This window comes from Meriones unguiculatus, chromosome 1 (assembly GCF_030254825.1).
Source record: "Meriones unguiculatus strain TT.TT164.6M chromosome 1, Bangor_MerUng_6.1, whole genome shotgun sequence".
NCBI classification, from domain to species: domain Eukaryota; kingdom Metazoa; phylum Chordata; class Mammalia; order Rodentia; family Muridae; genus Meriones; species Meriones unguiculatus.
The window spans coordinates 192,380,739-192,396,120 of NC_083349.1; the positions used below are offsets into that span (position 1 = coordinate 192,380,739).

Consider the following 15,382-nt stretch of genomic DNA (forward strand, 5'->3'; position numbering starts at 1 on the left):
AAAACAAAACAAACCCTGTCATAGCCAGATGGAAGGCAGGAACTGACTCCTGCATGTTGTCCTTTGACTCCCATCCTTGAGCTATGATGCAGGCACTGGATCATTGGTACAAACAAGGGGGAGGTCCCCTCGGTGTTTCTATATATTGCCCATAGGACCAGCATTATTTTCTTCTAGTCTTTGCTTTAGAGTAGGTAGGTTTTCATTTCACATCTCTGGTTAATTAGGCTCCTCAGCTAGCCTCAAAGCTTTTGGGGGAGGGGGATGGCAAAGTGTCATCGCCATCATCTGCACTCTTCCTATCTTTGTGTTTGAGTTTTCCTCATTTGTAAAAATGAGACCAGAGCAAAGTTCAGTGCTTCATGCCTGTAACCTGCACTCAGGGAGCAAAGGCAGGAAGATTATGAGGTACATCCAGCCTGGTGTTGTACGTTGACATCTTATCTCAAAAGTAGAAAATAAATGAAATAGAAAATGGCCACACTTATAGGATTGCTGAAAGGATTAAGTTAATGTTTGTAAATTATGCACAATAGTGTTTGCTGTTCCATGCACGTTAACTATTACTGTATTTTTCTTCTGTGAATTTTAGAACATTCAACCCTCCTATCCATAGGTTTCACATTGATGGATTCAAAGTACTTCAAATCAAAAATATTTGGAGGAAAAAATCTTGTCTATACCTAACATGTACAGATTTTCCATGAGCCCTCTAGAAAATGCAATTTGTTTAACAAGTATTGCAGGCTGGTGGTGGTGGTACACACCATTAATACCAGTGCTTGAGAGCCAGAGGCAGGCCAGCCTGGTCTATAGAGCAGTTCCAGGACAACCAGGACCACACAGAGAAACCTTGTCTCAAATCCCCTTTCCCTGCCCACCCCCTCCCCCCCCCAAAGTGCAGAGTATGGCAAGTGGCCTAGAGATTAAAGTGTATGGAAGATAGCTGGAAGATGCATAGAGTATAAGCAAATATTACACTATTTTCTGTAAGGTACTTGAGTGTTCATGGGTTTTAGTATCCATGGGAAGAGTGGTTCATATTTTAGAACCAGTTTTCTACAGTGTGAGGTGATAGCTGAGCCCTGTGGGTCAGGCTTGTAATCTCAGTTCCCAGGAGTCAGGGTCTTCCTAGGTTACAGAATGAGGTAGAGTCCAGTCTGAGTAACTTAACTTGCCTCAAAAACAAAAGGGGGTGGCTGGGGTTGCAGGTTAAGGGTAGAGCACTTGCATGGTATTAAGTTGGCTCCAACATTGGTGTTGCCTCCCCTCCTCCCACCTGACCCCCCAAAATTGCTAGACTAGGTGAAGAAAGGAATGGGTTCTGGAAATGAAGGAAGAGTCTCTCCCTCTAGACATACCTGACTCTCCATGAAGGGTTTTTTGTTTATTTGTTTTTATTTTTGAGTGTGTGTGTTTTGGTTTTGGTGCTGTTGTGTTTTTTTGTTGTTGGTTTTTGATGGGGATTCAATGCCTCTGCCTTCGAGTGCTGGGGTTACAGGCAGTCTGCCTTCAGTGAAGGGTTTCGTAGACTAAACTAAGGTGTTTTAGGAATTGGGTTCTATTTTTAAAATAAAATTTGAAATTATTAATTTTATTTTATGTGTTAGGATGTTTTGCCTGTATGTACATGTATGTCTATTTGAAGAGCATTTTGAGAGCAGTGTAGAGAATAGAGGAGGAGAAATGCTTGGGAAGTATTGACAACTGTCTTGTTGAGGGATGCTGAAGCCCTGCAGTAAAGGAGGGAAGTGACAACAGGAGTCTAATTAAGAAAAGACTCAGGCTCTTGATAGCATCTTTTCAGTTTTCTATAAATGGTCTGGGAAGAAAATTCTGGAAATGTTTGTAGTTAAGTATGTCATAATATTAATTATTGACTGGGGATGTAAGTTGATGGTATTGCTGAGCGTGCACAAAGCACGCTGGGTTTGATGCAGCATTGAATCCCATAAATTACAATATTATTATTTTTTTTTTTTTCTTTTGAGTCTTTGTAGCCCTGGCTATCCTGGAACTTGCTCTGTAGACCATGCTGTCCTTGATCCTCTTGCCTCTACCTTCTGAACACTGGGATTAAAAGGAGTGCACCACTGCAGCCTGCCTGTCTATACTACTCAGGAATCAGGCACGTGTGATATACAGACATACATGAAGGGAAAATATGCAACATGTGAAAAAGTTTTAAGTGTAAAAATTATCCAAAACAAATTATAAAGGGTATGATCTCACAGTAAATTAAAGTATTTAATACTTACCCAGGAGAAAACACACTACAGTCCTTATCTTACATTTTACTTTTTTCTATAAACTGGCTCCTGGACACTAGTGTTTTAGCACCACAGAATCACACAAAACAGGACCAAAGTTCAGAATCCCAAGTGCAGGTTTGGCTAGAATGCAATGCCTAGCGAATATTCTGAATTCCCATAGTCCTGTGCTGCATTCTTCACACACACTTGGTTTCTTTATCGTTTGTAAAATACTGACTTCTTGTCACATTAATCTCAGAAGATTAAGAACTAGGGTATTTGTTTGTTGTTGTTTGGTTGGGTTTTCACGACTGGGTTTCTCTGCGTAGCCTTGGCTGTCCTTAGCTTGCTGTGTAGACAAGTCTGGCGTCAAACTCTGCCTGCCCTGCTTTCCAAGCACTGTGAATAAAGGCATATGCCAGTGCCATTACCACCACCACCTTGGCAAATGTACATTATTTTTTTTAAGGTAACCTTTGCTCTCGTGCTCCTGGAATATCTTTACTTTCTGTTAGCTTCAGTTGTTTTAACAGTTGATATTTATGAAATTAAACCCATGTAGTAACTAGTCCCACATTCACCCCCACAGCAAACATACTCTTTCTATAGCTAAGTTTCCCGACTATATTTTTGTAGCATGTGAGTATGTAACTAGTATTAGCTATAATAGTGTTTTAGGAGCTACCTTAGCTACTGTTCTATTGCTGTGAAGAAGCACCATGAGCAGGGCAACTTAAAATGAAACAAACAAACAAACAAACAAACAAAAAACCTTTTAATTGGGCTTCCATATGGTACAGAGGGTATCCATGAACATTATGGCCAGGATCATGGCAGCAGGCAGGCATGGTGCCGGATAGTATCTGAGGGATTAAATGTTGAGATGCAACCAGGAGTCTGGGTTGGGGGTGCTAACTGTTAATGGTATGGGCTTTTGAAATTTCCAGTGACTTCATCAAGGCCACACCTAATTCTTCCTAAACTGTTCACCAGCTAGGAACTAGATATTCAAATACATGACTTACGGGGGCCATTGTCATCGAAACCGCCACAGGAGAGGAAATAGAAAAGAAGATTTTAAAGTTGTGGGTTTTTTTCAACTTAGTGTTACCAAATTGATGAACACACTGTTCCTTAGCCTTTTTTTTCAGTTCTAACTTGTTCAGTGTAAAGTGTGTGTAAACTATTCAGTGACTAGTGCTAGGCAATCAGTTCTGGAAGTCAGGCTTACGTTAAATTTGGGTGGCTGATCCTAAGTTATTTGCGTCATGCTGGCGTGGGATACTATTTTTGTGTCTCTGTTTTGTACAGGTTTTGTAGTGCATCCCTGAGCATGAGTGCAGAATGAAGCGCCGTTTGGATGACCAGGAGTCACCGGTGTATGCAGCCCAGCAGCGAAGGATTCCTGGAAGCACAGAGGCGTTTCCTCACCAGCACCGGGTACTTGCCCCTGCCCCTCCTGTGTATGAAGCAGTGTCTGAGACCATGCAGTCAGCTACAGGCATTCAGTACTCAGTGGCACCCAACTACCAGGTAAGCTGGAGCGGGCTGAGAGAGCAGGAGGAACGGATAGCATGGTGGTTTCACACATGGAAAGTGACTTTTATAAAGCACAGAACTACCTAAGAAAAAATTCCCACGATGATAATGTGTGCATGTGGTAGTCCAACTGTAAGACGCCAACTAAGTGTAAAGCAGTGACAGCAAGTCAAAAGTCCTGCCCTGACCTCTGAAGGTCTCTGGCCTTGCCTGCTGCCTTCTCCTCCTCTCCTTGCTAGGTCCCCTCGTCTTCCTTCTCGTTGTGCTCACTCCTCAAAGGCTGTTCTCTCTTTAATAAAATAGAGCCGTGTTACATAGCCCAGACAGCGTTGAGGTTTTCTGTCCTCCTGCCTTTCAGTTGTGTTATAGGGCATGTCACTTTGCCTCACGTGTTTGTGTTAGTTGAGATTGATTCCAGGGCATTGTTTGTGTCAGGCAAGTGTTCTACTGCTAACCCACACCCCTGACCTTTCTTTGTTATTAATTTAATATCTCAAATTAGAGGTACTTTTTTTTTTTTTTTTTTTTTTTTTCTCTCCTCTCTGAGACTGGGTTTCTTTGTAGCCTTGGCTGTCTTGGACTAACTTTGTAGCCCAGACTGACGTTGAACTTGCAGCGAGCCAGCTGCCTGGCTACTTTCTTCATTTTTTATTTTAAAATGTTATTTTACTGTATAATTTTGTTTTTCAAGACAGGTTCTCTGTGTAGCCATGGCTGTGCTGGGGATTACAAGCTTGAGCCACCCCACCACCTGGCTTTAATTTTTAAACTTAATTTGGTTTCTAATGCTCCCCAGGGCCCCCTGCCCCTGTTTGGTTTTTTTTGTTTGTTTGTTTTGTTTTGTTGTTGTTGTTGTTGTTGTTGTTGTTTTAAGTCAGCCTCTTACGCACGGTGTAGCCCTGGCTGGCTTGGAAATCTTGGTATAGATCAGGCTGCCTGTCTGCCTCCGAGTGTTAGGATTAAAGGCATGTACTACCACACTTGGTTTTTATTTTAATTTTTATTACCATTTGTAGAATTCATTTAATTTTTTTTCTTTCGTTTTTTTATATAAGGTCATAAGGTTGTAGCCCAGATGGTCCATGAATTTGCTGTGATGGTCTCTCTGTCTGTCAGCTGTGAAGACTACAGCCCAGTATTAGCACATCATGTTTGAGTTTTGGAGATGGAGCCCAAGGCTTCCTGTGAACTGAGCCACACTTCCAGCTTCTTAAATATTTTCTTATCCAGTCTCTTAAATTTTATATCTAATTTTACATATAGTTGCTTTATTTCTATCTCCCTTGCTCAAGTTAATTTTTATAAATTTGTGAGGATTTGTGAAAAGCTTTATTATTCTCTAAGTTGAGGTGTATGATTTATACTGCTTAGAGAAAGTAAAATTCACAGTGTTCAAGTTCCTTATGTGGGGATGAAGCAGTCAGCTATACTGCTATTAAAACAGTACCCACCACCATCACCATTTTCTTGTTTTTGGTTTTAGAGAGAAGCTCTCCCTCTGTAGCTCAGGTTGGCATGGAATTCACTACCCAGCCCTGGTAGACTTCAAACTCAGAGCCACTTTAGTTTTTTAAATGCTGAGAATATAGGCATGATCTCCCACTTTTGGCTTTGATTAACAGTTTTGAAATAGGAGAACAGAAGTGTTCTAGAAATTTATTATTGGTATTATTATTACATTTTGAGACAGGGTCTCAATATATAGCTCTGGCTGTCCTGGAACTCATAACACAGATCTGGCTGGCCTAAAACTCAGAGATGTGCCTGCCTGTGCTTCCCTAGTGCTGGGATAAAAAAAAAGTGCCACCCTGCCCAGCTTAATTTGAATGATTTTTAATATATGTAAAACATTAAATTTACATGGGCTGTAACATCATTAATTCCCTTTTTCTTTTCTTAATGTGTTTATGCCTGCAGAAATACATGCTTTGGGCATTTGTGTTATTTCTCTAGATGCATTTGGGGAAGAATGCACAAGCCTTAATTTTTCTGTATTTTGTTCACCCTAGGTTTCAGCTGTGCCACAAAGTTCTGGTAGTCATGGACCCACCATAGCATCAGTTCATAGCAGTCATCATCATCCAACAGCTGTCCAGCCTCATGGAGGCCAGGTGGTCCAGAGCCATGCCCATCCAGCCCCACCAGTCGCACCAGTGCAGGGACAGCAGCAGTTTCAGAGGCTCAAGGTGGTATTCTGTTTCTTTCCTTGGATCACTTTATCTTCAGCAGGAAATAATGCTTTACCCTAAGAAAGAAGGGTTTGAATTACAAGAAGTTTTGCTTTGTTTTTGTTTTGAAACCTAAGTGTATTTCTCTTTTGTCACAAGTGTCTGATCCTGAGAAACCCTTAGAAAGTGTTGGCTGTATGAATGCATGTACTCAAACATGCCAGAATTGAAGGGTTATTGTCATGGAAAGTGAAGTCTGAGTTTGAGATGCTTCTCTTCGACTCAGTTCTTCATAGTACAAGGTTTTTATCAAGTACACACATGTCTGCACACAGACTAATTTGGGTATAGAAAGTTAGTACCATAGTACAGCTTGGACTTAACCTTATTATTGCTCTGAACAGCTAAAATTGTGGGCATCATTTTGTTTTTGTTTTGTTTTGTTTTGTTTTGTTTTGAGACAAGGTTTTTCTTTGTAGCCTTGAATGTCCTGGAACTCACTACATAGACCAGGTTGGCCTCGAGCCAGAAATGCACCTGCCTCTGCCTCCCAAGTGCTGGGATTAAAGGGGTGCCCCACCACCCTGGCCTTTATGGGCCTTTTAAAATCCATGTATAATAAAAACATGTTACTTTCGAGGCACCCTTGATAATAAATTTCGGGGGAAAAAAGCTGAATGAAGTGTCAGTGTGTCATGTGTTCTGCTGAAAACATTGTGGTGCATTACAATGCATGAGACTGCAAGATTGATTGAAACTTGTGTTCCCAGCTAACCTTTTTGTCTCTTTGTGTATTATGTTTTCAAGTTTGTGATTTTGTAGGAATTGCTTAGTTTTCAGCCTTTCTGATTGACTTTTAGGTAAATCAGTTTGAAATCTAGTGCAGAAAATATATGTTAAAACTGAAGTGATGAGATGTTTTATCTTCATTTGGTTGTAACAGCCTAATTCTGTCTAATTCTATCTAGTGGTTTACATTGTGGGAGTGAACGATATACTCCAAAGTGCATCTGTGTGTGAAAAAATGTCTACTTTTTTTTTCTAATGTAGTAAGTAGTCTCTTACTTGAAAACTTGCTTTCTGCTATTTCAATTACCCACAGTTAACTGGTTGAAAAATTGAAATAAAAAATTTCTAGAATAAGCAGTATAAAATTATAGATACTGTGCCATCATGAATAGTATTTTGATGAAATCTCACACTGTCTCTCCATCCCCCATGGTATAGAAATCATCCTTTTACCAAGCATACTCATTCTGTAGCCTGCCTGTTAGCCACTTAGGAAATCAGATCCTAGGCTCCAGGTGTAAGACACTCACAGTGGGATATCCTGAAGAGAAGCCATAGAGTGTTTTCTTTAAAGTGAAAGTGGGACAGTTCTCAACCTGGTTAAGGGAAGAAGACACGTGCTGAGGTTGGTAAGATAGATGCTAAGTTATCAGTTTTTACTGTGCCTAATTTATAAGTCAGATTTTACCATAAATATGTATGTTGAGGGAAAAAAATGGTTTAGTAGGGTAGGGCTAAGATTTTACATGTTGCAGGCATCCACTGGAGAGCTTGGAACTGATTTTAGTTATCTTTTGCTTGATTTCTGTCGTATTGATGTCCATTCTAAGGAATTTAATATTGGCCTGAGCACACTAAATACTATGAAAATAGCATAATGAACACCAGAGTTAAACGATGTAGAATTATCTGTCGTGGTTTATGTAATTTCAGAGTTGGTGAGGAATAGTCTGTAAAGAGAGCACAAGTTATGTGTGCTCTTTGGGGATATTTGGTGTACTAATTGATTGTTTTCACAGTCTGCCTGTAGAGTGATGTCTGTGTCACAAAATGAGATGCTACTGTGTTAAAATGTCGGGAAAAATCAAGACTTGGTTTATACTGTGTTCTGTAGATGATGCCATAATATTCTGAAATCTTTATAAATTGGTCTTTGAACTAACAAAACCACTTCTGGAGCTCTTTCTGGGTGAAGGTGTCAAGGAGAGGGTCCTTGAACTTGTTCCTCTTGCAGTGTTGGGATCATGCGTGTAAATCCCAGTGGTGGGCTTATTGCTACACCCTTTTCCAGCCAGCCCTCCCAAAGGGCTTTGTCTGTTTGCTTCACCTGCCCTCATCTAAGGAGTTGTGTAGGCTAGCACACATGGAATATGCCTTGTCAGTTTTGTTATAATTCTTATAAAAACCAGCAACATTGGATTGGAATTATAGAGTTAAGTTTTGGGTAGAATTGGGATGTTTTTCAGTCAAAAGGTCTTGAATGATAGGATTTCTAAATATGATAGTTTGAGTTTTCTTCGGGGAAGTGTGGGTTGAGAGAGCTCTTGACTCGGGTTGCCCTGAAAACTATGTAGTTGAGGATCACCGCCGCTTCTGCCTCTCAGGTGCTGGGGTCACCGCCGTGTACCAATCCCTGTTTCCTACCTCTGACCCTTTTTTTTTTTTTTTTTTAATTTGACAGATTTCAAAATTACATTTACGTGTTTGTGCATGCACATGCAACTAGCAGCCTGTTCTTAGAGGTCAGAGAACAGCTTTTGGAGATTGGTTCTTTCTGTACCATGTGGGTCTACAGGATTGAACTTAGGTTGTTAGACCTGGTGGCAAGTACCTGGACCTGCAGAACCAATCCAACAGCCCTTGAAGTTTTTGTATCTCACATTGCTTGCCATTTTTGTTTTTTTTGCTTCCTTTTCCTGATTGTACTGGACATTGGCTGTAGGGCCTCACACCTTTAGACAAGCCTTCTACCAATGAGCTATAGCCCCAGCCCTTGCCTGCCATTTTTGTGTCAGTGTTTGTGTTTGTATGAATGTGTCTTACTTAGTTACTGTTTTATTACTAATGAGGAAATACCATGACCAAGCCAGTTTATAGAGAAAGACATATAATTGGGGGCTTGTTTTTAGTTTCAGAGGCTTAGCCATGACCATCATGGTGGGGAGCATGGCAGCAGGCAGAAGTCGCTCACATCTCATCTGCAGGTGTGTTTGTGCATGGGAGAAGACAGACTGGCCTTGTATGGGCTTTTGAAACCTCAGGAGTCTACCCCTAGTGACACACCTACTCCAAGAAAGCCACACCTCCTAATGCTTCCCAAACAGTTCATTAACTGGGACTAAGCATTCAAACATGAACCTATGGGGGTCATTCTCTCAAATCACACAGAGAGACAGAGACAAACAGATACAAGCACAAAAATCGAGTGTTTAAAAGCAGAACATGGTTGTGATGCCTTTAATTCCAGCACTTGGAGGGAGAGGCAGGTGGACATCTGGGAGTTCAAAGCCATCCTGATCTACATTGCGAGTTCCAGGCCAGGCAGGGCTACATAGTAAGACCTTGTCTCTTTAAAACAAAACAAGTCAAATCAAAACAAAACAAAACAAAACAGTTAGGAGCTGGAGAGATGGCTCAGAGATTAAGAACACTGGCTGCTCTTCCAGAAGTCATGAGTTTAATTCCCAGTAGCTCCATGGTGGCTCACAACCATCTGTAATGAGATCTTGTGCCCTCTTCTGGCTTGCAGGTGTACATGCAGACAGAACATTGTTTACATAGTAAGTAATCTTTAAAAAAATAAAAATTAAAAAAAAAAAAACAGTTACAACAACAAAAATATCCACAACAAAAAACTTTGCCCTATATGGCAGAAGGTGGAAGGCTCAGAATATCAACGTAAGTTTCCTCCAACTCTTCTACCAAGTCACTGTCCTTATTCATGGTGTCTGTCTTCTACAGGCCCCATTTAATACTACCAGAACGTGAGCTGAGGATATAGACCAGTTGATGAAGTGAGTTGAATCCTCAGAATCCACTTTTAAAAGGCTGCGGGTGGTGGTGTGTGTACTTGTAATTTCTGGGGAGGCAGACATAGGCCAATCCTTGAGACTAACTAGGCAGCCAGCCTGGCCTACTTGAGGAGTTACAGGAAGGTGAGACCCTGTCTCAAGAAGAAGATGGATGGTACCTGAGGATTGACTGAGGTTGTCCTCTGGCTCCCCACACACGAATACTGTCAGAAAGAGAAGAGAAGCAGTTAGCAGTTGTCATGGACTCTGTGGTATACCCACTCCTGCTTAGGATGTTCAAATTCCTGACTTTAATTGCCAGCACAGCAGGGGAAGAAACCTCTGATTTTCAGCTTGGTTCTGGGCAGTGCAGGTACGTAGCAGAATGCTTATGATCCTTCGTAGGACCCCTTCCCCCCAAAAAAGAGGTTCTGAACCTAGGGCCGTGGCTTAGTGTAGAGCACTTGCCCAACATTCAGCAGCCTGTAGATTTATTTTTCCAGCGATACAAATGAAAGCTAGAAACACATTTACAGAAAGATTAGAAGCTCGAGTTTTAGGGACATTTACACTACAGCATCACTTAATAGTATATCAAAAATTATAGCTTATACCAAAATCAGATATTATTTCCTAATCTTAAAACCTAAAATTTTGTACAGTTTAAAATATTATCTCAGAGAATGTAATAGGTATCTCCCCTGCCTGTTATAATATCCTAAGTTATACTTGTATATTCCTAGCCCTCCAAACTCTTTTTTGTTTATTGCAGGTCACTTTTGAATGCTTGATTTCCCTTGTCTCTTATATTCACTTGCTCCTCAAATCCTATCCCATTTCTTGCTAAAAGCTTTTGAATCTTTTTAAGTTTTCTGTTCTTTAGACCAGCCAGCACTGTAATCAAGCCATTCTCACATCAGTTAGAATTATTCCCAGAGCATAACTGGTTTTCCTTTCTTCACTTTATTCTCTCCCCTTCTGCTTTTCATCTTATTTTTTGAGACAGGGTTGCTCATTTCTGCCAAAGTATCTGGCCGGCCCAGCCAGCCATCCTCAGATCTACCTCTGTCCAAGTACTACCTTTAACACCTGAACTGGGGTTATAGAGGTTTGCTAATATGGCTGGGGAGTCCAGTCTCAGGTCCTCATGCTTGCAAGGTGAGCAGCTTTCCCATTGTGGCATCTTTATAGCCCCATTCCTTCCTTCCATTTAGTCTATCCTGTGATTATAGCAACTGGAAGACATGAAAATGAAGAAGAGAAACATCTAAGTTGAGTTTTGCAAGACTAATAGGTTCCTTCAAGATCTGAGTGCTGCTTTTTTCATGTTTATTCTTCTTACCAGTACTTAACTCCTAGCGATACTGATCTGGTTTAGCTTTTGCAAATGCTGCTTCCTCCAACATTATTGACTGGATCTCACATTTGCTAACATGTACTTGTCCTTGGGTTTCAGTTTATAAATCACCTCTTAGGGTTCCCTCACTTTGGAAGAGAAAGTGATGTGGTTTCCATGTGCTGTTATGGCCTTCAGTGATTATTTTACCTCCACTGTGTTAGGATTTCCACTAGATATGAGTAAATTTCTGTGCAGTTAATGGCTTTAACTTTTAGCTTATTGAATCTTTAATGCTTGTATTAGTTATGCTGTGTTGTATCTGAGCAAGTAGTTATGAGATGGGTAAGTTGAATACTATGGTAATACAATTGTTAGTGACTGATCATTCCCTAGAAAATTATCCAAGGCTACAGGTTTTTGTTGTTGTTGTTTTGGTTTGGTTTAGTTTGGTTTTTCGAGACAGTGTTTCTCTGTGTAACAGCCCCAGCTCTCCTGGAACTGGCTCAGTAGACCAGACTGTCCTCGAACTCACAGAGATCCACTTGCCTCTCCCCCTCCCTGTGTTTGGAGTAAAGGCGTGCACATCCACCTTCCAGCAAGGCTCAAGATATGAATTGATCTTTGTTTTAAAATTGGATCATATATTCACTGTTCATACTAATTTCTTATACTTTATATATAATTCACTTATTGCCTTGTTTTTGTTTTGTTTTGTTTTTCGAGACAGGGTTTCTCTGTGTAGCCTTGTCTTTCTGGACTCACTTTGTAGACCAGGCTGGCTTCGAACTCACAGAGATCTGCCTCTGTCTCCCCCTCTGCCCTCCCCCTCAGTGGTGGGACCACAGGTGTGCACCACCATGCCCGCCTTCACTTACTGTCTTGATTTGAGCATAGATTATCTTTTGTTAATATTTTTGACTTCTTATATCTTTGAACTGTGTCCCTGCCCAGGTGGAAGACGCCCTGTCCTATCTTGACCAGGTGAAGCTGCAGTTTGGTAGTCAACCTCAGGTCTACAATGACTTCCTTGACATCATGAAGGAATTTAAGTCTCAGAGGTAAAGAATATGTGTGGCTGCATGGAATCACCCATTTTTTATAGATTATTTTCATTGGACGAATGCTTTTGAGACAGAAACTTGCTGTATGTAGCTCAGAGTGGCCTTGAACTCTGGGCAGTCCTGTTGTCTCAGCCTCTCAGGTGCTCGGCTTACCATGGTGGAAATTTTAGAGCACTAGGGGTTTTTTTTTTGTTTTGTTTCTCTGTGTAGCCTTGGCTGTTCTTGGCTTTGTAGACCAGGCTGGACTTGAACTCACAGAGATCTGCCTGCCTTTGCCTCCCAAGTGCTGGGATGAAAGGTATGCCCCACCATTACTTGGCTTTCTGGTTTTGTTTGTTTGTTTGTTTTTCCTTTTTAAACCTATACTGAACTATTTCTTGGTACTTATTTCAGTTAGGAAAGTAACACTGGTAAGTTTTTAGGCTTTTTTTTTAATTTAAGATACCCTGCGATATTCCGTCTTGGCTCACTGTTTGAGAATAACTCACCTGAACAGTGTAGGGACAAGCCCGTTATGATCTATGATCTGTACCGACCTATCCAAGATTGGGCCTGGCTGGGGAAAGGTGTACTGTGTGCATCTGCTTGATGAAAGAATTATTGCCATGTATGTATATTTCAGTCAAAATTGTGACTGAGCCTACAAATGGCTTTGGAATTTGAATTCTTTGGCCTTTTTATATTTTCCTGTTTAGAGAAAATATAGTGAGAAGTTAATGTTTTCCACTAGGGTTTTGTCAAGCTTGCCTTTTATCACTTGTCTGTCCTTTTGTTTTTGTCAGCATTGATACTCCAGGAGTGATTAGCCGTGTGTCTCAGCTCTTTAAAGGCCACCCTGATCTGATCATGGGCTTCAACACCTTCTTGCCTCCTGGCTACAAAATTGAGGTGCAGACTAATGATATGGTGAATGTGACAACTCCTGGCCAGGTCCATCAGATTCCTACCCATGGCATCCAGCCCCAGCCCCAGCCGCCATCTCAGCATCCCTCCCAGCCTTCAGCCCCGTCAGCTCCCGCTCCTGCCCAGCCGGCTCCTCAGCCCACACCCGCCAAAGTCAGCAAGGTGAGTGTGGGAGACCCTGCGTCCCCTTGAAAGTACTTGAGACAAGTTACAATGATGTCATCAGAGATGTTGAGGTCTCACCGCTGTCGCATGGTTCCTGTTTATATACTGCATTATTTAGATACTCACTTTAAGCATCATGTAGCAGATTTTAAGACTATTGTTTGTCCTCTGCTTCTGCTTAGCGGCCCTCTGCGGTGGCTTTGTAGTAGTTCTTTGACATCACAGGTGGAAATAGGGTTTGTTTGTGGTTTGCTTTGTTTTTCTACTTGTCTGTGTTGCCCAGGCTGGTCTTTTATTGTTATTTTTTAATCTTTTGTTTCTTTTTGTTTTCCGAGATAGGGTTTCTCTGTGTGTAACTCTGGATGTCCTGGAACTCACATTGTAGACCAGGCAGGCCTTGGACTCAGAGATCGCCTGCTTCTTCTTTCCAGCTGCTGGGATTGAAAGTGTGCGCCACGGCACCCAGCTTTAGGCTGGTCTTATAATCCTGGGGTTTGGTGGTCCTGAGTAACTGGGAATCTAGGAGCTGCCGTCATACCTCACTCAGAAAGGATTGTTTTTTATTATGGTGAATTTAGACTCTGCTTAGAAAATTATCACTTTATAAGCATCATTGCAGAGCTGGGTATAAAGACATCTCTGTAAATCTCAAAATGTGGGAGGTGAAGGCAGAAGGATAAGGAATTTGTAAACATCCTAAGCTGTATTAAAGACTGTCTCAGAAATCCACAACCAACTTAGTCCATTTGCCAGATCAGCTAATAATCACAATAAGTGGAAGATATTCTTTTTAAAAAATAATTTATTAATTTTATGTGTATTAGTATAAAGGTATCAGATCCCTTACAGACAATTGTGAGCTGCCATGTGGATGCTGGGAATTGAACCCGGGTCTTTTGGAAGAACAGACAGGGCTCTTAACCACTGAGCCATCTCCAGCCCCTAAGTGGAAGGTATTCTTGATGTAGATATGATAGAATAGTTGCTAGCCACATAGGATTAAATTAGTTTAAGCAATTCAGTGTTTGAGTTGCATTAGCTAAATTTTATGTTCTCAGGAACCAGCATGTACCTGGTGGCTATTGTATTGAATGAAATAATGAAAGAGCAGTCCATCATTTCGGAGCCTTCTATTGAGCAGAGCTGGTTTAGAAGCATTTCAGGAACAGTTGGATTACAGGAACAGTTGAGTTGTTATCCTTGACATTAAAAATCGTTTTATTTTGCACCTGTTAAGGTAGTGCAAATCAAAAAATTGCATATGAAAAATTTATCCCTATAATTAGAAAGGGTTTCTGATTTAAGGTTGTGTTTAGGAAATTAGGGTCTGAGATGGTGATGTCAATGTGAACACCTTCTATATCTCCTACCCCGTCTTGTATATTTGAGCTGAACTAGTACGGCATGGCTTACCTGACTAAATAAGAGATATAGGTTGATCAGATCCCTTGGGTTTTTGTTTTGCATTTTCTTTCCCAATGTCAGATCAACTATGTTCTTGAGGAAATATACTAAAAAAAAAAAACAACTTCTTTTCTGTTTAGCCTTCCCAACTCCAAACACATACTCCATCCAGTCAGCAGACTCCTCCACTCCCGCCATATGCGTCCCCGCGCTCCCCGCCAGTCCAGACCCACACACCAGTGACAATCTCCTTGGGAACGGCTCCATCTTTGCAGAACAATCAACCTGTAGAGTTTAATCATGCCATCAACTATGTCAATAAGATCAAGAACAGATTCCAGGGCCAACCAGACATTTACAAAGCATTCTTGGAGATTTTGCACACATACCAGGTAAGAGGGTCACTTTATTGCTCCTTCAGCAGGTCTGACAGTCCTGGGCTCTGGTGATTCTTTTGACTCAGTCACTCGAGTAGCTGGATTCTGGTTGCTGCTGCCACACCCAGCTCAGAAATGGTTGTTTTTGTTGTGGTTAAATTAGGTTCTATTTATATGATGGCCAAACTCAGAGAGTACCTAGTCTGAGAAGAACTAGAAGAGTCATTGTGCTTTGTAGTTTTTTACTGAGAATGTTTTTTGGTTGGAACTGAAACCAGTTTTATTTATTTGCTTTGCTTACCTAGTAGCATCTCGTCAGGATTTTTATGGCCACTAGTTACGAAGAGAATACTTGTTTCATGTTGTAAGTTTCT

The 15,382-nt window shown here is 41.1% G+C and overlaps 1 protein-coding gene and 1 long non-coding RNA gene across 4 annotated transcripts in view; one reads left to right on the forward strand and one right to left on the reverse strand.

Moving 5' to 3' along the window:
* Window positions 1-3,006: 3,006 nt before the first annotated feature.
* LOC132649853 (uncharacterized) overlaps window positions 3,007-15,382 on the reverse strand; it is a 50,247-nt gene continuing 37,871 nt past the window's right edge. The window contains exons 3-4 of the long non-coding RNA XR_009588361.1: window positions 9,939-9,983; window positions 3,007-6,036 (exon numbers count right to left, since the gene is read on the reverse strand). This is a non-coding gene — a long non-coding RNA (uncharacterized LOC132649853). The remainder of the gene's footprint in view (window positions 6,037-9,938; window positions 9,984-15,382) is intronic.
* The window catches only part of Sin3a (SIN3 transcription regulator family member A), a 47,114-nt gene continuing 35,295 nt past the window's right edge, over window positions 3,564-15,382 (forward strand). The window contains exons 1-5 of one of the 3 annotated variants that reach the window (XM_021633549.2): window positions 3,564-3,692; window positions 5,801-5,977; window positions 12,050-12,156; window positions 12,942-13,224; window positions 14,772-15,023. In XM_021633549.2, coding sequence (XP_021489224.1) covers window positions 3,597-3,692; window positions 5,801-5,977; window positions 12,050-12,156; window positions 12,942-13,224; window positions 14,772-15,023 — 915 coding nt within the window. In that variant the 5' untranslated portion in view covers window positions 3,564-3,596. Of the gene's footprint in view, window positions 3,786-5,800; window positions 5,978-9,741; window positions 9,763-12,049; window positions 12,157-12,941; window positions 13,225-14,771; window positions 15,024-15,382 lie in introns of those variants that run through there. The other 2 variants (XM_021633546.2, XM_060374464.1) reach the window with 2 other exon arrangements.